General features: G+C 36.6%; 1 protein-coding gene across 1 annotated transcript in view; it reads right to left on the bottom strand.

Annotated features, from left to right (window-relative positions):
• Nucleotides 1-25,261, bottom strand: part of NEGR1 (neuronal growth regulator 1) — an 885,521-nt gene that overhangs the window by 283,212 nt on the left and 577,048 nt on the right. Inside the window, 1 exon segment of the mRNA NM_001261637.1 lies at nucleotides 4,951-5,082. Coding sequence (NP_001248566.1) covers nucleotides 4,951-5,082 — 132 coding nt within the window.

Here is a 25,261-nt window from a genome sequence, read left to right as displayed (position 1 = left end):
AATGTTTTAATATCTCTGTATCTCAATTTTCTTATCTATAAAGAATGGAATTAGTGCTACTTCTCTCTGAGTAAAAACAGTATGCAGATTTCAGGTTATCTTTATTGAATCCACCTGGAAATTTGGGGTAGAAAAAAATAGTATTAGAAGTATATTAGTCAAGACACCATCTACTAATTTTCCTGGGAGAAAAAAATTTAATTGTGAGGCAAACCTAATATCTTTTCTCGATTTTGCCTAGTAGAATGACTCACCTGGAGGACTCTAATCTGTTTAACCCTTCATTTATTCAACAACTATTTTTGGACGCCTTTCTATGGACCAGGTACTATTCGAAGTAACAGGAACGCATCAGTACATCAGTGTACAAAGGACAGCAAAATCCTTTTCCACATAGAGCTGACATTCTGGAGTCAGTTCACTTACATTCACATATGTGTATATATTTGTAACATTTATAAATGTACAAATATATATAAATAATGTATTATTACCCTGAATTTACAGAAGTGATAACTGAGAGAGAACTAAAGTACCTCACCCAGGGTCTCAAAGGCCGAGTAAATTATGGAAGAGAAAGTTATCTGTTAATGATTATAGTAAGTTATATCTGACCATAAGGCCCACATTTCCAAAACTGGCACTCTTAACTGGAAGAATACATACAAATAGAGTGGAGAACAGATGGCCTCTGTCACAAGACTAGGGAACCCCCTTCATTTTACTATTATTAGTAATCTTCATATTAAAGGGGCAGGTCTTCCATTCCTTGCTGATTTCTTATCCCTCGGATTCTACTTTCCTACACAGATCTGTATTACTTGATTCGTCACACTTTCTAATTTTTTCAAATTCTATACTTGACTTCTAAAAATCAGCTTTTTGATTTTCACTCTGATCTTCCCTTTTCTAACCAGATTTTTCCTGTGTCTTGTTTTGTTGTTGTTGTTGTTGTTTGTTTTTCAATTCAATATAATCCATGGGCTTTCTGAGACTCATTCATTCTTTCATTTTGTAATTTATAATGACAACTATGAACCTAGTGTCCACTAGGCTTCTGCTAAGAACAGAACATGAATGTAAATAAAATAAGAATCTGTCCAAGTCTAAATCCACTAGTTTCCTTTGGCTTAGCTAATCAAATGTTTCCATTTTTTTTCTCGTGTGTGTGTGTGTGTGTGTGTGTGTGTGTGTGTGTGTGTGTGTTTACATGTGTCACAAGGTTTAGTTATGATAATTTTCATGATCCCTTCTCATTATTTTAGTTTTTAAAACAGTGGACAAGAAATACACGCATACACAAACACACCAGGAAAAAGTTACGGATAAAGACATGGAGAATAAACACCTAAGATCCCGCTACTTAGAAATAACCCACTGCATTAATGTTTACAAATTTCTTTCTATCTGTAGTAAGGCTTTCTGTGAATAACTCAAAATGAACTGATTTACTCAACCATCCAAACAGTTCAATCTATATAATCAATTATATAGTCAATTATATCAATTACCTCACCAAACTGCTATGTAATTAAATTGAATAAAAATCCACAGTGACAGGCATGATGTTATTTATTGTATATGGATATTTTCTATATATAGTGAATGTGGCAGATATATTAGACAAATAATAAAACCTTAAACATTTCTAACTTTCAGGGAACCTAAATCTTCTCAAATTGACTTACCACATAACTGAATCTATCAGAATTTATGAAAATGTATTATATTTCATCTTGAACCCCATTTGGGAAAAGGGACAAAGTTTTTCTTCAAATTATAACTCAGGAACCTACTGTAATTCCATGTGTACAATCAATATTGATTAATAAAGATGAAAGGAAGGGCCGTCTGAACCTGGCATGATACTACCTTTAGGGAATCTTCAGGTTATTAGGGGATGTGCAGTTCCATGCTGGTAACATAGACCACTGTGCTCAATTTTGGGCTTTGACAAACTAAAGTTTGTTCAGTAGGCTTTGGCTAATTTCCTCTGGGAAATCAGCTCAGCAAAATCTAGAAGTAGCTCTCAATTTTTGACTTTTAAAGGGCCAAATTCACAAAATTAACACTCTGCAAACCTTATCATAACCAGAAACATTTTCAGACATACTCACAATCACATTTCCTTCACACCTGAGATATCACTTAGATATGTGTGGCATCAGAATTAAATACAATTAGTAATAAACGAAACCAGTATTAAGCACAGTTTTTCATGGAACATTTGGAAAAGGGTGAATTATCAAAGGTTTGATTCAGGGAGAAGCAAATGACAAAACTGATTGTTTAAAATCATTTAAAAATCCTGTTGGGTCTACTTTCTTAATGTGAGACAAGTTAATATTATGTCTGCGGCAACATGTTGACTTATAACTGTACTTATCTACCTGAAATTCATTCTTAAAAAAGATAGCCTGTGTCATGATTTAAAAAGCACTTCCCTACTGTTTTAAACTTTTCCCCCTTTTTCCTGCTGTTTTCCCTCTTAAGTTAAAGTGATTAACAAAGTCGTCTTCTCTACCTATTCTAGAGTGTCTGACACCCTCATAAAGCCACTAAAGCACCTTTGTTAGCTGGATGGAATGTCTTCAGGCTCTACCTCAAATGTTCCAGCTCCCACTTTGTATTAGAAGAGAATTTTCTATGGATCTTTCACATTTCTGCACACTTTGTAAGCAGAGACACTGACAGCTTTTGTTCCTATCTTTTCAGTCTTGGAAGACAGAAGTAGTTCTCCCTATGGAGTAAAGGGCAGATTTGTTTACAATCCAGTTTAATAAGGATAATTTCTCCCTCTATGACAAAGGGCAGGTTTGTTTTCTGCCATTATATATTTTAAAAAAAGAGTTTTCTAAAGCTCAGGGTGCTTCAGCTATGACATAAACCCACTGTGTACAGTGGTCACCTAGCCCTCATCTTATCACCTTGTAGTAACTGGGTTTTAAAGAACTGATGCAAAAAAATGACAATACTCTGACTACTGCTATTGCTATGAGTAATACACTGCCTTTTGTCTTTGTCCTCTGCATCCATGAAACTGCTGTAGACTCTTCAGCATTCCTGGTATCTGGTATCCCCAGTTTCTGTTCTTTTGCTTTATGGATAGACTCTCGTCTATCGATTTAGTTCCTTACTCAAGTTTCTGCCTCCTTAAGTTGACTTTCTTGGTCTAAATTTCCTACTTGCCTAGGGAAAAGAGAATCTGATTAAATAAGTGGCAACAAACTAAAGTCAGAGGAATAAAAAGTGTTAATTCAGAAACAATTGTGGCTTACATATGGAGTATAGGTCCCATGCAAATCTGTACTGCAGCTGGGTTTTCAATTTCATCCCTATCAGAGACATCATTTTAAAAACCTATTGGGTCTTGGAGTTCAACAGGATTGCTGGGCTGGGTGCCTTGTTTATTTGACAGATTTTACTCTGCTTTTTCATTTCTTAGTGCTCGCTGCTAAAAATATTCTTTCCTTAGTAGATATATGTCTCTTTTCCCTCCCCTCCACTTCCAAGCCCTCAACCCTCAAACAATAAAATCAGTATACATATATTCAGAAAAGCATGGTTAGTGATAAATGATCAGGAAATTTACTTGTTTGTTACCTCTTATTTCAGAGAGTTCCAGAGGGATGAGCAGTAGCCCTCTGCAATAAGAGTCCTGAGAATCAGTGGGAACCTGTTAAAATTCAGATTTCCAGGCCATACCCTCCCCACCCCAAGGATTCTGATTCAGTATGGCTGATGTGGGTCGCAGGAGTTCTCCATTTTTAATGAGTTTCTTGGGCAATTTTGCTACAATTTGTTTGCAGAACACTCCATGAGAAATCCTACTCCAAAAACTGCCTCCTGACTTGGTATCATGCACATTTGTGCAGTATAATAGAGACAGTTCAACCCCGAGTATATAGATTAGTCACTGACAAATGTTAGTTGATGACAGTGATTTGCTCTGGTGTGCAGCTCAACTGTTAGGAGTGTTTTGAAAGTTATTTTTTGGTCCATGAGACTGAAAGACTCATATTAATATGAAACAACTGCTGATTAGCTTTAACATTTCTGGATATATTTGGAACAATTTCTTCTGATCTGTGGCATAATACCACATGCACATTATTAGGAAGGACCATATACGGAAAGACAAATAAGTAGAATTTTAAAAATGAAAACTGTAGTTTGTAAATACTTTGGGTAAAATACAATTATCCCAAAGGTATTTTATTTGAAGAAGTTAAACAGTATGAACATTTTTTAGATAAAGATTTAGGGGAGATTTTTGAAAAGTAAAAAAGTAAAAACAGTCATTGCTGTTGAGATCATAAGATATACAATAGGATGTTACTGGAAAATCATCTTATATCAGTGCGATGGGAGCATTGAGGAAAAGTGTGTAACATACTAGCACTGATGGTTCTGCAGGTATCCAATTTATATTCTAACTTCCTAACAACAATGCTTACGGAAAAATTCTTTCTCCAATTTTTTTTTCCCTAAATGAAATAGAAATAAGTCACCCAAGTAACAGAAGTATCACACTTCACCTCTTTTCTTTGAGTACAGACCAGTACGCTTCATTTTCATCAGGTTTGATTGGGAGTTACACATTTAAATTTAGTGTTAGTGCACTTCAGGTAAAGCTCATGAGGAAAACACCAGCATATGGCTACAGTGCTTTTGAGGTAAGGACACCACGGTTTAGAGTGCCAGAGACTAGGAGAATATTAAACACATTTCACTCTGTACATCAAACTTAATTATTGTGAGTTTACCTGGGACAATTGTTACATTAAACAATTTAACCAACATTTCAACATCTATCCGTCTTCAGTGTTAGTAAGTGATTTTTACCAGCAGTCCACCTCTTAAAAACAGCAACACAAATTTCAGTCAGAATTTTTCAAGGTGTTTTATCTTTTCTCAGAACTTATCTTGATAAAAGGTGATGACACTTACAGTTGACAACAACTTTTACTTTCCTCACATCTGGGAATGACACATCATTTTCCGCACTGCATTCATATTCCCCAGCCTGGTCCCTTGTAATTCCATAAATGTCCAAATATTGTCCATTTTCAAATGGTTTTGCTATAAAAAAGAATACAGCATGTTTAATTGTAGCTGCCTGAGGCTTCACTCAAGTAAAACAACAATTTCATGACTTCCTACAAGATATTGCTGACAAAACAATTCCAAATGAAACTGGGGAATTATTAAACCTTTTGTTCTTCTATGTTCAGAGGGAAACTCAGAGAAAAAAGCAGCAGCAGAACAAAGTATATTGTAACAACTATTTCCCCAGAACAGGATATACATGTGTTCTTTTTAATTGATTGTGGTCTTCTAACCTCTTCACACATCAAATAGACTCTGCACATTTCTGTAATTGAGTTCAACAACCTCTGAGCAGTGTAGATGAAATTCACTAATATGACTTGGTACATATTGACTTTTCTACTGTGTGAGCTAGCAACTTGACACTTAACCTAACTAAATGTTACTTTTCTTTTGGGGGAAATCTCCTCCCCTTATTCAAGGATTCAAGTCAGATGTCTTGAAAAAAGTATAGAGATACATTTAACCATTGCTATATTTCTGTTTCCAAAATTATTAATGCTGCCAAGAAAGGTACAGTGTACACACTATATATAACTCACCCAATGAATCTTGGAAAAAATCACTATGACTCTCTAAGGGTTAAGTGTTCATAAAAGCAAACTAAGTTATCTTTATTTTTAAATATTCATGGGAAAACATTCTATGTGACCAAAAATAGCAGCAAAATAGAAATATAAAGATGTAATAACAGATGAAAGACTACCCCCAAATGAATGAGATTTGAGAAAATAAAGTCTCCTTTGTTTAATAATGGAATTTTTGTTTATTTGAAAGCATTGGGTCATTGAGCAGGATCCTAATTATCAGAAGTATGGCAAAGGTAGAATAAGCCTTTGTGAATTTCAAGAGAGGAGACCCTTCCATCTCCTTGCACAAGCCTTGAAAAAAATCACATTTCAGTGCATATCAAAGGGAATTGTGGAATGAAGCAATGCTACTATTAAATTGTTCGTTTTCAAAGTCAATATTATTTTTATCTTTCCCTTTCTGTCTTGCCAAAACCATTGTAATGATATAGAAGTTGGAGAACTAGTAAGAAAGTTCATTTTAATGAAACAAACAAAATAAATTTTAGTTATGGCCCTCCAAATTTAAAGTCCATTCCAATTATTTCCCCCCAACGTTCCCCCATGCACCTCTGTGTCTGGGTCTTTATTAACTGTGGCATGGTCTGCCCTCCAGGTAACTATGAGTTTGCTAAATTGAAACCTTTAGTGTTTAGAATATATATGATAACGTGGTTTTTCCATTTATCTATCTAATCCTAGCTGTACAGAAGGGGAATTAAAACTTCTGAAGTGGTAGTTGGCTCTTTTTGTCTTATTTTCACTATTGTAATGAAGATACTCTAAGCTTAAATGTGTCTGTAAAACCTATTGAAATACATATGTATAAAAACTTCACATCCAAGAATTTTTAAAATAAAATTTAAATTATAAAGTAAGGATGGTATGAAATATAAATTAAACTATGAGGAACACTGATATAGTACATCAGGTACTTTAAGTCATTTATTACTTACAGTCATCATGAATCAGCACTCCCAAAAGATGTGTTTTAAGCATTCTATTGTTTTTATACAAATAACTTTTTTTTTTTTTTTTTTAAGACAAGATCTCACTCTGTTGCTCAAGCGGAAGTGCAGTGGTATGTTCGTGGCTCACTGCAACCTCTGCCTCCTGAGTTCAAGCGATTCTCCTGTCTCCGCCTCCTGAATAGCTGGGATTGCAGTTGGGTGCCACCAAGCCTGGCTAATTTTTGTATTTTTAGTGGAGATGGGGTTTCACCATGTTGGCCAGGCTGGTCTCAAACTCCTGACCTCAAGTGATCCCGCCGCCTCTGCTTCCCAAAGTACTGGGATTACACGGGTGAGCCACCACGCCTGGCCCAAATAACTCTTTTACCTGAACTCATTCTTGCTCTGTTCTCATCTGATCTTACCAGACTTGAATTCCAGATTTGGAACTCAGAGTTGCTTGCCCATAAACCCTGTAGTTTACTAGTTGTCTGTAATTTGCTTGGCTGCCTCACTGTTTTTCTTTGTTTGTTTGTTTTTGCTGTCCTTTATTCTCCTTAGAAGTAATTTAGCGTAGCTCTGAGCCAATCCTGTCATCAGATCCCCTTACCCATCACTCCCCTCTCAAGGGGAAAGGATTTTGGCATGGTACTTTAAAATGCAAAGCAGAGCATTTCCATTTATACATGCAATATAACTCAATTTTCCCCCTCAATGGAGGAGAAAGACAAGGCTAAAGGGGTATAGAAAACTAAAGACGTAAGAATCATCACGAAAACTATGACTTTGCAATGTTTATGAGGGATATGTACTATCTTAGGTATCTATTATAAACCTATATCTTGTGATATGTTTTTAATCCCCCAGCATATTGATTATAAATGTAGATGAGATATAATCACATTGTGATATGACTGCCTTCCAGTAGTCATAGGTTTTGCCATTCTCCACCAGTGCAGCAACAGTCTCTGTTTTGCTCATCTCTGTTTCCTTAGCTCTAGCGTAACGTGTAAAACATCATATACTTTATAAATACTTATTACAAAAATAAATAAAGACATTGATTAATTTAATAAAGTCCTGTAAGGATGGAGCATGGGGAATCTAAACTAAACACCTACATCTGAGGAAGTTATCACTTGTTTTTCAAAGTCATGAAGAATGAAAAAAACTTTAAAAAGAGTTGCCATTCTTGTTGACATCTTGAAGTGATAGATGGTGGCAGGGGTTAGAACAGGCTCTGGACATTACCTTAGATCCCTTTCAATATTATAAAACCTAACAGAAACAGTAAACACAATTTTGAAGAAGAAAGATAAGTACTGCCTATAATCTGAACCACAGTTTTCCTTTGTGTATAATCTCTTCCAAGTGTAGATAGAGTTTTCTCACAAAATAGAGAACTGAAGAAAGTCTACAAGCCTTCAGTGGTGCCACTATTATCACCATCTTCAAAGAGGAAGCTGAGAAATAGTAAATAGCTATACTTTAAAATATCTTTCTGATACTTATTTCTGATAAGAACCCCAGCCACAAAGAGTTCTATGTTGGCCACTAAATGATATCTAGATTTGGTTTTACGGTTTGCTAAGGCATTTAACATACTTTATGTAGCATTTAAAAAGTGTTTGTGAAAGCAGCAGTATTCCTCTAGAGTATCTGTGTGTTTCAGAAAAAAAATTACAAAATAAATCTATCTTTCCTTAATTTCTAGGACATGATCCTTTACTAGTTTTACTCTCACATCGCTGGCAATTTCCATTTACTTTTGCAAAACCCTTCACATCTTCACATTCCCCAAATATTGTTTCTGTTCTATGACCTCTTTCTTTTATTCAGTGCACTCTTTCAGAGGAACTTGTTCTTGTTCATTCATTTATATTTCATTACTCTCTTAATATTGACAAGTCCCTGATTGATCTATTTAGTTCATACCTATGAATTTGGGACACATATATTTGACTGAACATCTGCACTGAGATGTCCCATAGTCATCTCAAGTCATCATAACCAGAACCAGATTTACCTTTCCTGCATATCTGCAGCTGCTCTTACGTTCCAAGTATCAATGATTGTTTTGATCATGATCTAATTTGCTCAAGCCAGAAATCTTGGCATTAACTTTGGTAGTACTTTTGACCTTAGTCATCTGTCGGTACTGTATCCTGTCAATTTTGCCTCCTAATTCTCAAACTTATTCTAGGAGCCTCTGTGTTTCAGCCCTGGATGCACATAATCATATATGCCAATAATTGCCTACTGCTTTGTAGATCCATTTCAATCATTTTCTAAGAACTTGCTCAGAAAGTCACTCTACTTTACAAAGCTGCCCTGCAGGAAGATACACTGTTAGGGTCTCATTGCCATGTATTACTAGATGATACTCTGTAACTGAAGATATAAAATACATTTGGGATGGTTCATTTACATTTAAAATTGTAATTATTTTCCATTAACTTGTTAACTTGTACACCAGCATATTTGGTATTAAATAAGTATCTCTTTTATGCATTGTACCATATTTATCATACTGTGTGATAAGGGATGTGGGCTTTAGAACTGGATTATGTGAGCTCAAGTCTCAGCTCTGCCATTTATTAGCTATGTGGCTTTATACCAGGTATTTAACCTTTAGTGTACTCATCTGTAATGTGTAAGGATAATAGAACCTGCCTCATATGATTGTTGTGAAGAGTGAGTTAATACAAGTAAAATACTTAGAACACTGTATCATACATCATAGAAATTTAAAAATTATATTAACTATTATTACAATGTACAGGTTAGGCATGTTAGAGACTGATTCAGATAATTATTGTTTCCATGCTGACAGGTTACTATATTCAAGTATTGATGCTTCTGTCTTAACTTGGTATTTAATAGAAACCAGAAGTGAGAATAAGGAAGTCACTCAAGAAGGATTAATAGTAATGACCAGTTCAGTTCTCATATCACTGTAGGAGCTCAGAAAACACATCTTTCTTACACATCTGTAGATGTACATGGTTGCTCTTATGTTTGGGAATCACTTTCTTTATGCCTGAATTCCTAAAGACAATTTAACTTCCCTGATTCACCTTTGGGTTTCAGATGAGAACTATAGCCTGAGATAAAGTCCTTATAACCTGCTTTCTCCTTACACAGTTGATCTTGACTTCCAGTTGCTGCCTTGAACACTCTATCCTTCAATTCACTCAGCTTTCTTCTCATCCTTTATGTCTCTGCTTAAACATTATCTCCTAAGAGAAACGTTTTCTGATTTACTCACTACCCAGTCAAGGAGCCCCACATTACATATAATTCCAATAAATTTAGCAAAGCAAAACACAAAAGCCTGCACTAATTTTGCATGGTATGTACATACTTGCTATTACTTATTTAATTGTTAGCAACTTTTAAAACATTTATCTTTCGGCTGGGCGCGGTGGCTCAAGCCTGTAATCCCAGCACTTTGGGAGGCGGAGAGGGCGGATCACAAGGTCAGGAGATTGAGACCATCCTGGCTAACCCGGTGAAACCCCCAAAAAAACTAGCCGGGCGAGGTGGCGGGTGCCTGTAGTCTCAGCTACTTGGGAGGCTGTGGCAGGAGAATGGCGTGAACCCGGGAGGCGGAGCTTGCAGTGAGTCAAGATCTGGCCACTGCACTCCAGCCTGGGCGACAGAACGAGACTCCGTCTCAAAAAAAAAAAAAAAAAAAAAAAAATTATCTTTCTTGTTATAAGCTCTGTGATATAAAAGGCTATATCTTATTCCATGTCTAGTATGGCTCTACATTTTTTGACTGTATGATTAAAAACAACTGATATGGTTTGGCTGTTTTCCCACCCAAATCTCAACTTGAATTGTAACTCCCAGAATTCCCACATGTGGCAGGGACCCAGGGGGAAGTAACTGAATCATGGGGGCTGGTCTTTCCTATGCTATTCTCATAATAGTGAATAACTCTCACAAAATCTGATGGGTTTATCAGGGGTTTCTGCTTTTGCTTTCTCCTCATTTTTCTCTTCCGGCCAGCATGTAAGAAGTGCCTTTAGCCTCCTGCCCATAATTCTGAGGCCTTCCCAGCCACGTAGAACTGTAAGTCCAATTAAACCTCTTTTTCTTCCCAGTCTCATGTATATCTTTATCAGCAGCGTGAAAATGAACTAATATAGTAAATTGGTACCAATAGAGTGGAGTATTGCTGAAAAGGTACTCAAAAATGTGGAAGCAACTTTGGAACTGGGTAACAGGCAGAGGTTGGAATAGTTTGGAGGGCTCAGAAGAAGACAGGAAAATGTGGGAAAGTTTGGAACTTCCTAGAAACTTGTTAAATGTTTTTGACAAAAATGCTGAAAGTGATATGAATGATAAGGCCCAGGCTGGTCTCAGATGGAGATGAGGAACTTGTTGGGAACTGGAGGAAAGATGACTCTTGTTTTAGCAAAGAGACTAGTGGCATTTTGCCCCTGCCCTAGAGATTTGTGGAACTTTGAACTTGAGGGTGATGATTTAGGGTATTTGGCGGAAAAAATTTCTAAGCAGCAAAACATTCAAAAGGTGACTTGGGTGCTGTATAAAGCATTCCCTTTTAAAAGGGAAACAGAATATAAAAGATGAGAAAATTTGCAGCCTGACAGTGAAGTAGAAAAGAAAAAAAAAAAAAACAGAACAAAATATTTTTTAAGGAGAAATTCAAGCCAGCTGCAGAAATTTGCATAAATAGCAAGGAGCCGAATGTTAATCCCCAAGACAATGGGGAAAATGTCTCCAGGTAATGTCAGAGACCTTCACTGCAGTCCCTTCCACCACAGGACTGGAAGCCCAGGAGGAAAATGTGGTTTCCTGGGCTGGGCCCAGGGTCCCCGTGCTGCGTGCAGCCTAGGGACTTGGTGCCCTGTGTCCCAGCCACTCCAGCTGTGGCTCAAAGAAGCCAATATAGAGCTCAGTCTGTTGCTTCAGAGGGTGGAAGCCACAAGCCTTGGCAGCTTCCACATGATTTTCAGCCTGCATGTGCACAGAAGTCAAGAATTGGGGTTTGAGAACCTCCGCCTAGATTTCAGAAGATGTATGTAAATGCCTGGATGCCCAGGCAAAAAGTTTGCTGCAGGGGTGGGGTCCTCATGGAGAACCTCTGCTAGGGCAGTGTGGAAGGGAAATGTGGGGTCAGAGCCACCACACAGAGTTGCTACTGGGGCACTGCCTAGTGGAGCTGTGAGAAGAGGGCCACTGTCCTCCAGACCCCAGAATGGTAGATCCACTGACAGCTTGGACTGTGCACCTGGAAAAGCCATAGACACTCAATGCCAGCCAATGAAAGCAGCCAGGAGGGAGGCTGTACCCTGCAAAGCCACAGGAGCGGAGCTGCACAGCACCATGGGAAACCACATTTTGCATCAGCATGACCTGGATGTGAGACCTGGAGTCAAAGGAGATCATCTTGAAGCTTTAAAATTTGACTGCCCCATTGGATTTCAGACTTGCATGGGCCCTGTGACCCCTTTGTTTTGGCCACTTGGAATGGCTATATTTACTTAATACCTGTACCCCCATTGTATCTAGGAAGTAATTAGCTTGTTTTTGATTTTAGAGGCTCATAGGTGGAAGGGACTTGCCTTGTCTCAAATGAGACTTTGGGCTGTGGACTTTTGGGTTAATGCTGAAATGAGTTAAGACCTTAGGGGACTGTTGGGAAGGTATGATTGGTTTTAAAATGTGAAGACACGAGATTTGGAGGGGCCAGCGCCAGAATAATATGGTGTGGCTGTGCCCCTACCCGAATCTCAACTTGAATTGTATCTCCCAGCATTCTCACTTGCTGTGGGTGGGACCTAGGGGGTAATTAAATCATGGGGGCTGGTCTTTCTCATGCTATTCTCATAATAGTGAATAAGTCTCATGAGATCTGATGGGTTTATCAGGGGTTTCCGCTTTTGCTTCCTCCTCTTTTTTCTCTTCCCACCACCATTTCCCCTCCCACCATTTTTCTGAGGCATTCTCAGCCATGTGGAACTGTACCTAGGATTAAACCTCTTTTTTTTCTCAGTCTCAGATATGTCTTTATCAGCAGAGTGAAAACGAACTAATAAACAACATACTAGAAAATTCAGAAAATTTGACATTTCATTAGAGAAGATAGATTAATCTTTTTATTTAGCCAATGATTGATCATATCATAAATAAAAATTATATTTACTTTTTAAAAATATTTATTATTATGTGTAAGGAACCACATGCTCTCTTAAATTCTACAGTTAACCTTAAACTTATGAGGTAAATTCCATTACACAGAATAAGACTGTTCTATGTAATGGAAGACGTTAAAGAGATTAAATATCTTGCTAAAGAATCCAGTGACATATATGAAACCCAGAACTAACTTAAAAACCTACATGCCTGATTTGTATATGACTGAAAGGCTACATTAATTCTCTCATTTGTGAATGGCTACTTAGCTTGCTAAACTAAATTAGAACATGTATGTGTCATTCTTGCTCTTAGAACTATACAGCACTATGTAAATGTTAATTTAATCTCTGCAAGATGTTATTTGTACCTATATCAGTTGTCTATGGCTGCCATAACAAATTACCACAAACTTACTGCTTCAATCCAGTAAATTAACCACATGTCAATTTAATATCTGAAAAATTCTATTGGTACTTGTATTAGTATTTTATTGCTGCCATAACAAATTACCACAACTTTACCGACTTAAAATCATGTAAATTTATTTCCTTACAGTTTTTTAGGTCAGAAATCCAGCAAAACATATGGTAACCAGAAAAATGGGACCTCCAGAGTTTTGCACACCCTACTCACTAAAGTGATTAGCTTTTATGGCAATAGGAATATTGCAGATGTGAATAATATTAAGGACCTTGAGGTAAGGAGAGTTTGGGGAGGGACAATACTAATTCCATGAATTCTTAAAAGTAGAAGAGGTAGATAGAAGAGTGAGTCAAAGAGATGAAACATGATAAAGGCTCTACCAATCATTGTTGATTTTGAATACGGAGGATGTGAAGCATGAGCCAAGAAAAGCTGTGGCCTCTGGAAACTAAAATGTCCCTCAGCTGACAACAAAATTTAATTCTCCTTTATAACCTCCAAAAAGGGACACAGCCTATCAACACCTTGCTTTGAGTCTGATGAGACCAGTGCTGAACTTCTGACCTACAGAATTGAAAGATAATAAATTTTTACTCTTTTTAACCACTAAGTTTGTGGTAATTGGTTATAGCAACAGTGTAAAATGAATACAGCGTCTCATTGGACTAAAATCAATGTGTCAGAGGTGCAGGATTCTTTTCTGGAGATCTGTTTCTTTGTTTTTCAGGTTGTAGGGAGAAATAAGTTTCTTGCTGTTGCAGCAGTGAAGTCTTCATTTTCTTGGTGGCTGTTAGCTGATGGCCATTTCCAGCTTTTAGAGGCTACAAGCATTCTCTGACTCATTTTCCCCTTTCTCCATTTTCCAAACCAGCAAATGTTGGGTCAAGTCTTTCTCCCACTTTGAATCTCTACTGCCTGTACTCAAGTCTCAACTCTCTGACCACTCTACTGTCTTCTTCTTTCACTTTTAAGGATTCACGTGATTAAACTGAGCCCATCTGCCTAATCTAAAGCAATTTCCTCATCTCTAGCTCCTAATCTTAATAACATCTGTAAAGTCTCTTTTACCATGTATGGTAACGTGGTCATATATTCCGAAGACTATGGCATAGACATCTTTGGAAGCCATTATTCTGCACAGTTTTCTATCAGTTTTCCTTAGACTTTGCGGTTCTACTTGCATATACAAATTTTAATTTAATTATAATATTTTTCAAAGTCAATAGGTAAAGAAAGACATGTGGTGTAATTTATAAATTGCTGAGGTTATGAATCTCTCTGAATAATACAAGTGAAGTTCAGAAAAATACATTTAATGAAGACATTCATTTTGAAGCAAAAAAAAAAAAAAAAAAATTCCATGACACTATACCACAAGTCTATCAAGTAATGTAAGTCTGGGAAGTGTTGTTAGAGCACAGAAATAATGGAGTTTATGGAGCAATAAGAGGGGGTATATGGGTGGATGAAATTATGGAAGTCATCTACTGAAATGATTCTAACAGGTTTCAAAAGAAAATAACAATAACTAGTAAGAAAAACCTCAAGCTTTTGATTTTTTTTTTGTTACATATTTGTCATAATCCAGCAGAGAACACTGAAGGAAAATTTTTAAATCAGCTCAAAATCAATTGTTTCTTTTCTTCCTGCCTTCCTACCTGCCTTCTTTTCTTCCATTTATACATTCATTCAATGGATATTGTAACAAGATCTCTGACCAGTGAGGCAGATTGTTTCCCTTTCAAAGTTTATTGGGAAACAAAAGTATAAGTGGGAAATTTCAATAAAGTATGATAACTACTACATTTGGGGTAAATATAGGGTGTTATGCTGTCATAATTGCACTGTCATTACTTGAAGATTTCTGAACATTTATGGCAGAATATTAATTTCATAGGAGTAGGCAGAAGTGACTCTGGAGCTCTAAAGAGAAGTTATTGCCTAGAAGGCCTTGTATTCCATGTAAAGAATTTGGATTATAAATTGAGGAATTATTAGAATAATGTACGTTAAAAAGTATTATAATATTTTAAAGCATCACCTTTCTAAATATTATGTATTTTTAAATATTACATTTTAAAAGATAACTCTGGCATTCAGATCAGTATTATATTTAGGAACAATGGCCAGACTTACCTTCTTGCCACAAACCACTAAAGAATGAGCAAAACTTGTTTAAAAAAAAAAAAAAACAAAAAAACCCTTTCAGACATTGGACAGTGAGAAGCACAGAATTTTTGATCTCTAATGCAAAAGAAGTAAACACAGTAACCCCCACAATTAATATTCATGGATTTCTATCTCATGCAATTTTCAGACACCAAGCTCACATAGGTGGAAACTAGAGCCCAGTGGTCTTGCATTGTCAAGGAAAGAGAGATTGGAATTCAGTAGACCAAGGGGATGGAAGTAGTGGTGCAGGTTTTAAAGAGAAGGAACTCATATAGACAAAAAGCTACAGAAATCTACATGTGTTTTCTTATCATTGCTGAGTACTATGCTGTACTTGCATAGGCAAAAAATCCCATAAATCTGAAAAAAAAAAAAAAAAAAAAAACAATAACTGGTCATTTGTAAGATAAACAATTTCTAAAGCTCAAACAAGGTAAAGAGACATTGATCTTTGATCAACAAGAATATAATCATCAGAGACTGATGGAGATTCCAAAGGGCTAATGCCTTAGTTGTATGGCTGAATAAAAGCCAGAATAAAGACTCCTTTTGGCCTACCTTTAAAGCTTAATAACAAGGTTTAATGAACCAAAATAATTCACAGGTGACACAGGAGCCTGTTTAAAAAAAAAAATCCAACACTCTTTAAAGGAACAAAACAAAATCTAAACCCTTAACAACACAATGTCCAATATCCAATTTTAAAAATGACTAAACATTTAAGGAAACAGAAATCTTTGAACTACAACTAGTGGAAAAACAGTCAATAGAAAGAGACCTAGAAATGAAATAAAATGCAAATAAGAGAAAAAAATTAAATACAGGTGGCTATAATTATGTTCAAGTCTTTACTAAATAAATATAATGAAGAAAGAAATGGAAGATAGAAAAAAAATGACACAATGAACATTATTTACAAAGCAATCCAAAATATATGAAATTAAGTATTAATTGGAAGAAATTAACAGTATATTAAACACCAAAGAAAAAAATATTGTTAACTTGAAGGCACAGCAAGAGTACATAAAATTTCCAAATTGAAGCAGAGAGAGAAAAATACTAAAAACCAAACAAACAAATAAAAATACAGAGCCTAGGTGATATATGGAATAATAAAAAAATATTATATATAAATATTGGGGTTCCCATAAAGGGGACAGAAAAAATATATTAAGAATTAAAGGTTGAATAGTTTCTGAATTTGATGCATACAACAAAATAGCAAATATAAGAGGTTAATCATCTCAAGGAAGAGTAGACAAAGAAATAAAAATCATACAAAAGAACATAATAATTAAATTGCTAAAAACCAGAGGAAAAGAGAAAATCTAAAAAGCAGCCAGGGATAAAATATACATTCTACACTAAGAAACTAAAATAAGAATTACTGCAGACTTTTTGTTTAAAACTATGCAGGCCAAGAGAAAATATAATCTCTCTCTCTCTCTCTCTCTCTCACACACACACAAGATTTCAAAGCAATATTGTAAGCTTTGACCTTAACGAGTTGGAAAAGAAAGAACAAATAAAAGCTGAAGTAAATAGAGTTATGGAAATAGTAAAGATTAAAAATTTTTAACATTGAAAATGAATAGTCAACAGGAAAACTCAATGAAACCAAAAGCTAGTTCTTTAACAGATCACTAAAATGGATAAATCTTACCAGCCTAATAAAGAACTAAAAGAGATGACACAAACTACTAATTATCAGAAGTGAAGGAGAAAAATATTACCCTTCCTAGAAAAATTAAATAGCTATTAAGCTAATATTAAGACAAACTACTTGTCAATTAATTTAGCAGTTTAGATTAAGTGTACAAATTTCTTGAAAAACAGAAATTTCTATATCAATTTAGAAAAAATAAAAAATCTGAATATTTAGTATATGCAATTGCAAGAAATTGACTTTGCAATTAAAAGATCACTCACAGAGAAAACTTCAAGATCACATCTCTTAAACCTTTAAGAAATGAATAATACCAAACCTACACAAATTCTTTCTGAAAATGGAGTGGGTTAATGCTCCAATTCATTTTATGTCACTATTATTACATTATTACCCTAATATCAGAACTAAAAATATGAAAAGAAAAAATAATCCCTCCTAAGAACATTGACACAAAAATCTCTCAACAAATTTTTGGTATACCAATCTAGGGATATATTAATATGATAATACACCATGGTCAAGTACAGTATATTCCAAGGTTGAAAAGATGATTGTGTAACCAAAAAAAATTAAACTATATAAATCACTACATTAATAACAATAACAATATGTGGGTATATTAACATGCAGATAATTCATTGAAAAATTCAATATTTATTCAATATTTTAATTTTTTCATAAAAATTGGGATTGAGGAGAATTATCTCAACCTGCCAAAGACTTCTATGAAAACTTACATCTGACCTCATACTTAATGATGAAATGATGTTTTCTTACTAATATGAGGATGAAGGCAAGGTTATCCACTCTAACCTATATCTCACACTATATATATAAATTAATTCAATATGCATCATTGACTTAAATGTGAATCATATTACTATAAATACAATTAGAACGAAACAAAGAAGAAAATCTTTGTGACTCTGGGTTGAGCTAAAGGTTTTTAGATATTACACAGAGGGCAAAACTATACAAGGAGATATTAATAAGTGGATTTCATCAACATTTTATAAAAACAAAAACTTTTGCTTTGGAAAAGGCACCCATTAATTACATAAAAGGAATGAAACATTTTTAAACCACATGTTAGGCAAAGAACATGTATACAGAATGTATAACAAATTTTGCAAGTCACTAAAAACATACAACCCAATTAAGAAATGGGCCAGGCCGGGTGTGATGGGTGCCTGAAGTCCCAGCTACTCAGGAGGCTGAGGTGGGAGAATGGCGTGAACCCGGGAGGCGGGGCTTGCAGTGAGCCGAGAACGCACCACTGCACTCTAGCCTGGGAGACAGAGCAAGACTCTGTCAAAAAGGAACGGAAAGGAAAGGAAAGGAAAGAAAGAAGGAAGAAGGAAAGAGAGAAAGGGAGAAAGGGAGAAAAAAAGAGAGAGAGAAGGGATGGAGGAAGGAAGGGAGGGAGGGAGGGAGGAAGGGAGGAAGGAAGGAGGGAGGGAGGGAGGGAGGAAGGAAGGAAGGAAGGAAGGAAGGAAGGAAGGGAGGGAGGGAGACCAAGATGGTAGAATAGAAAGCTCCAGGTATCATTCCCCCATCAAGGACAACAAGTTAACAACTATCTACACAGAAAAAGAAAACACTTTCATAAGAACCAAAAATCAGGTGAGTACTCTCAGTACCTGGTTTTAACTTCATATTGCTGAAAGAGGTACTGAAGAGATTTTTAAAATTGATACTGAAGAGATTTTTAAAATAATAGTCCTAAATCACCAATGCCACCCCTCCCCAACCCTCTGGATGAAGCTGTGTGGTGCACAGAGCATCTTTGGACACTGGGGGAGGGAGACCACAGCAACTGTGAGGCATTAAACTCAGCGCTGTCCTGTTAGAGTGGAAAGGAAAACCAGATCAAACTCAGCTGATGCCCATCCACTGAAGGAGGAGTTAAACCAGCCGTAGCCAGAGGGGAATTGCCAATCCCAGTGGTCTGAATTTGAGTGCCCGCAGACCTCACAACTGACGGCCAAAATGCCTTCAGTCTCTAAGTAAACTTGAAAGGCAGTCTAGGCCATAAGGACTGCAACTCTTAGGTGAGTCCTAGGGATGAACTAGGCCCAGACACACTGGACTGGGAGGCACATAATATATTGAGATACCAGTTGGGGTAGCCAAGAGAGTGCTGGCATCCCCATTCCCCTAACCCCAGGCTGCCACAGTTTGCTGCTCCAAAAAAAATACCCCTTCTTTCTGCTTGAGGAGAGGAGAGTAAAGAGTGGAGAGGACTTTGTCTTGCTCCTTGGATACCAGCTCAGCAACAGTAGAATAGGGCATGGATCAGACTCAAAAGGCCCCCATTCCAGGCCCTAGGTCCCAGATGACATTTCTAGGCACACCCTGTGTCAGAAGGAAACCCACTGCCTTACAGGAAAGGACCCAATCCTGCCAGCATTCATCACCTGCTAACTAAGGAACACTGGGCCCTGAATAACCAGCAAGGATACCCAGGTACTACTATTGAGGGTCTTGGTGAGCTTCTGAGATTTGCTGGCTTCAAGTGAGACTCAGTACATTATCAGCTGATGATTATGGGGGCAATACTGCTTCTGCTTGAGAAAAGCAAAGGAAAAAAGTTAAGGGGTCTTTGTTTTGCACCTTAGGTCCCTACACTGCCACAGGGGTTGGAGCGCCAAGTGGGCTCTTGGGCTCTCTGATTCTAGGAGCTGACTCCTGAGTGGCATTTCTGGACCTGCCCTGGGCCAGAGGGGAGCCCACTGACCTCAATGGTGAGTTCCAGGTCAGGCAGCGTTCACACAAGCTGACCTAAGATACTCTAGGTCTTAAGGGGACATCAGTGGTAGGCTGAGAGTCCTCCTTGTGGCCAGGGTTGGTGGTGGCTACAGGGTGAGGCTCCTCTGCCTTTGGAAAGGGGAGGGAAGAGTGGGAAGACTGTGTCTTGCAGTTTGAGTGCCAGCTCAGCCAGAATACAATAGAAGATCAGGTATACTTCTAAGGTTTCTGACTCTAATCCCTGACTCTCAGATGGCAGTTCTGGACCCAGCCAGGGCCTGGGGGAACTCGTCACCCTGAAAGAAAGGACATGGGCCTGGCTGGCTTTTCCGCTTGCTGACTATAAAGCCCCAAGGCTGTGAGTGAACACAGGCAGTAGCCAGGGAGTCATTACGGCAGGCCTTGGGAGAAACCCAGAGCTGTGCTGACTTCAGGTCTGACCTTATGCAGTCACAGTGGTAGTGGCCACAGGGGTGCTTGTGTCACTATACCCCCAGGTTCAGGTGGCTCAGGACAGAGATGGTGATTGTATGTTTGGGAGAAAGTAAAGGAAGAGAACAAGAGCTTCTCTCTTGCAATTCAGAGAATTTTCTCGCATCTTGTCCAAGACCATCAAGGCAATTCTTCTAAGAGTCTGCAAGAACCACAGCATTACTGGGCTTGGAATGCCCATAAAGCAGGAATAGCTTAGATCACAACACTGAAGTCCTTTCAAATAACTGGAAAGCCTTTCAAAAAAGGATGGCTATAAATAAGCCCAGACAATGAAGGCTACAATAAGTATAATACCTAACTTTTTAATGTCCAGACACTGAAGAACATCTACTAGAATCAACATCATCAAGGAAAATATGCCCTCAGCAAATGAACTAAAAAGGCAACAAGTACCAACCCAGGAAAAATAGAGATATGTGCCCTTTCAAACAGAGGATTCAACATAGCTGTGTTGAGAAAACTTAAATAAATTCAAGATAACACAGAGAATGAAGTCAGAATTCCATCAGATAAATTTAATTATGAGATTGAAATAATTAAAAAGAATCAAGCAATAATTATGAAGCTGAAGAATGTATTTGGTATACTGAAAAATATGTTGGAGTGCTCTAATAACAGAATGGATCAAGCAGAAGAACCAATTAGTGAGCAATCTACAGATTCAGTGCAGTCTCTATCAAAATACAAATAACATTCTTCACAGAAATATAAAAACAAATCTGAAATGTATATGGAACCACACAAGATCCAGAATAGCCAAAGCTAGCCTAACCAAAGCAAACAAATTACCTGACTTCAAATTATACTGCAGAGGTTTTATTTTATTTTATTTTAATTTTAAGATCAGGGGTACATATGCAGAATGTGCAGGTTTGTTACATAGGTAAACGTGTGTCATGGTAGTTTGGTGCACAGATCATCCCATCACCCAGGTATTAAGCCCAGAATCCATTAGCTATTCTTCCTGATGCTCCCCCTCCCCACAGGTGCCCAGCATGTGTTGTTCCCCACTATGTATCCGTGTGTTCCCACAATTTAGCTCCCACTTTATAAGTGAGAACATGCAGTGTTTGGTTTTCTGTTTCTACATTACTTTGCTGAGGTTAATGTCTTCCAGCTCCTCCCATGTCCCTGTAAAGGACAAGATCTTATTTCTTTCTATGGCTGCATAGTATTCCATGGTGTATATGTACCATATTTTCTTTATTCAGTCTATCACTGGTGGACATTTAGGTTGATTCCATGACTTTGCTAGTATATTATAAACAGTGCTGCAATGAACATACAGGTGCATGTGTCTTTATAATACAATGATTTATATTCCTTTGGGCATATACTCAGTAATGGGATTGCTAGGTCAAATGTATTTCTGGTTCTAGGTCTTTGAGGAATTGCCACACTCTCTTCCACAATGGTTGAACTACTTTACACTTCCAGAAAGAAAACAGGAGCCTCTGGCAATTCAGAGAATTCTCTGAGGAGAATTTTGTGGAGAAAAGCATTCCTTTTTCTCCACAACCTCACCAGCATCTGTTGCTTTTTGACTTTTTAATAATAGCCATTCTGACTGGTGTGAGATGGTATCAACTCATTGTGTTTCTGATTTGCATTTCTCTAATGATTAGTAATGTTGAGCTTTTTTCATGTTTGTTGGCCACATGTATGTCTTCTTTTGAGAAATGTCTGTTCATTATACTACTGAGCTATAGTAACCAAAACAGTATGGCAAAAGAATGAAAATAGACACATAGACCAATGGAACAGAATAGAGAATCCAGAAACAAATAAACACACCTATGCTGAACTCATTTTTGACAAAGGTGCCAAGAACAGTGGGGAAAAGGCAGTCTCTTCAATAAAGGGTGCTGGGAAAACTGGATATTCATATGTAAAAGAATGAAATTAGACTCCTATCTCTCACCATATAAAAAAATCAAATAAAAATGGATTAAAGACTTAAATTTAAGACCTCAAACTATGTAATTACTACAAGAACACATTGGGAAATATCTCCAAGGCATTGGTCTGGGCGAAGATTTATTTAGCAGTACCCTGCAAGCACAGTCAACCAAATGAGATCACATCAATTTAAAAAGCTTCTCCACAACGAAGGATACAGTCAACACAGCAAAGGATACAGTCTATTAGTTGAAGAGACAACCCATAGAATGGGAGAAAATGTTTGCAAAGTACCCCTCTGACAAAGGATTAATAACCAGAATATATAAGGAGTTCAAACAACTATATAGGAAAATATCTAATAATCTGATGAAAAAAATAAGCAAAAGACTTGAATAGACATTTCTCAAAAGAAGACACACAAATAGCAAACAGGCATTTGAAAAGGCAATCAACATCACTGATCATCAGAGAAATGCAAATCAAAACTATGGTTATTACAATCTCACCCCAGTTAAAATGGCTAATATCCAAAAGAAAAATGCTGGCAAAGATACGGAGAAAAGGGAAAACTTGTACACTGTTGTTGGAAATGTAAATTAGTGCAACCACTATAAAGAACAGTTAAGAGATTCCCCTAAAACTAAAAATTGAGCTACCATATGATACAGCAATCCCGCTGCTGGGTATACACACAAAAGAAAGAAAACCAGTATATCAAGGAAGTATCTGTACTTCTATGTTTGTGGCAGCACTGTTTACAATTGCTAAGACTTGGAAGCAACCTAAGTGTCCATCAACAGATGAATGGATAAATAAAATGACATACACGTACACAATGGAGTACTGTTAAGCCATAAAAAATGAGATCCTTTCATTTGCAACAACGTGGATGGAACTGGAGGTCGTTATGTTAAGTGAAATATGCCAGGCACAGAAAGACAAACAATCACATGTTCTCACTTATTTGTGTCATCTAAAAATAATAAAAACAAAACACCAAAACTTGTGGTCATAAAGAGTAGAAAGATGATTAACAGAGGTTGGGAAGGGCACTGGGGAATTGGGAGAGAGGTGGGGTTAGTTAATGGGTACTAAAAATTTAGAAAGAATGAGTAAGATCTACTATTTGACAGCACAATAGGGTGACTATAGTCAATAAAAACTTAATTTTATATTACAAATAGCTTAAAGAATGTAACTGGATTGCTTGTAACTCAAAGAATAAGTGCTTGAAGGGATGGATACCCCATTCTCCATGATGTGCTTATTTCGCATTGCATGCCTGTATCAAAATATCTCATGTACCCCATACATATATATACCTACTATTTACCCACAAAAAAAGTTAAAAAAATTTTAAATGGCCAAAATATTTGAACAGATACTTTATTAAAGAAGACACCCAGATGATAAATAGGTGTATCAAAAGATGATGCACATAAGTAGTCATTAGGAAAATTCAATGCAAATTCAGAACGACATTCCACTGTATATGTATTAGAATGGCTAACATTTACAAAAAGAAAAAAAAATATTAGTGCTGTCAGGAAGCAGAACAACTTAAATTCTTCTACACTGCTGGTGTGAATGTGAAATGGTGTGGTCACTTTGGAAAACAGTTTTTCAGTTTTTCATAAAACTGAACATTCATTGACCATGTCATCTAGCAATCTCACTCCTGCATAAATAAAAACTTAAAATTTCAACAACTGTGTGAATGATTATGTTAGCATTACTGACAATTGCTAAAAACTGGAAACTGCCCAAATATCCTTTAATGCATGAAGGATTATGCTACATTCATTTGCCAATACATGCAATCCAATTTGCTAATAAAATTATTCATACATAAAAAACATGGATGAATCTAAAACGTGTTTTATTGTTTTCAAAATCCAAAAATAAATATTTAAATTTATTTTATGTAAACACGTACACAAAATAAAATAGATTCAAAAGGCCACATATTGTATGATTTAATTTATTTAACATTATAGAAATGGCAAAATTATCAAGGTGAAGAATAGATCAGTTGTTCCAAGAGGGTAGAGAAGGGGAGGCTGGTTTAGTATTGACAGATAGCTGAGGGAATTTCTTAGAATTATAAAATTGTTCTGTATCTTGGTTATGTTCATGGATACATGACTATGCATTTTCAAAAGCCATAAAATTGTATGCTAGAAATAGCCATTTTTACTTTCTGTAAATATAAAGGCAAAAACATATTGATATACTACCATGCATCTACTAAAATGACTAAATTTCAAAAGATTTACAATATCAAATGGCAATGAGGATGTGGATCACATAGAACAGCTTTTCCTAAGAAATCACATCAAAATGCTTCTCTTCCAATCCTTGTAGTCCTACAGGGAGGGAGAGAGTTTTAGGAGTATTCTAATTGGTTCTCAGTTAATCATTTATTAGAAGTTCTATAAAGGTGATGTGAATTACAACTCATTTTGCTATCTGTTTCTTTAGGATTCAGCTGAAAGTTCATTTTAACATCCTATTATATTAGCTTTGTGACTTGGGGTCCTCTTGAGCAATATATTCTGTACTCCCAGGTCTGTCCAGAGAATATAACTTTGACTTTTCTGGCATTTAATTCTTATCATAAGTTCATGTACAGAAATAATATTCATAAAAAATTAAGTGAGGAAAATTCATTTATTTCTTTAGCTATTTTAAATTTTCTTTTCTGAATATATCAATGATATGGTTTGGAATTGTGTCCCTGGCATCCCTGCCCAAATTTCATTCAAATTGGAGGATGGGCCTGGAGGGAGGTGATTGGATCATGAGGACAGATTTACCCTTTGCTGTTCTCATGATAATGAGTGAGTTCTCATAAGATATGGTTGTTTCAAAATGTGTGGCCCTTCCATCTTAACTGTCTCTCTCTCTCTTCTACCTCCATGTGAAGATGTGCTTGCTTCTGCTTCAACATTCCACCATGATTGTAAGTTTCCTGAGACTTCTCAGCCATGCTTCCTATACAGCTTGTGGAACTGTGAATCAGTTAAAAGTGTTTTCTTCATTAATTACCCAATCAC

The sequence above is a fragment of the Macaca mulatta genome, chromosome 1 (genome assembly GCF_049350105.2).
Source record: "Macaca mulatta isolate MMU2019108-1 chromosome 1, T2T-MMU8v2.0, whole genome shotgun sequence".
NCBI lineage: Eukaryota > Metazoa > Chordata > Mammalia > Primates > Cercopithecidae > Macaca > Macaca mulatta.
Note: the sequence above shows the minus strand (reverse complement) of the source record. Positions and strands in the feature narration are given on the sequence as shown.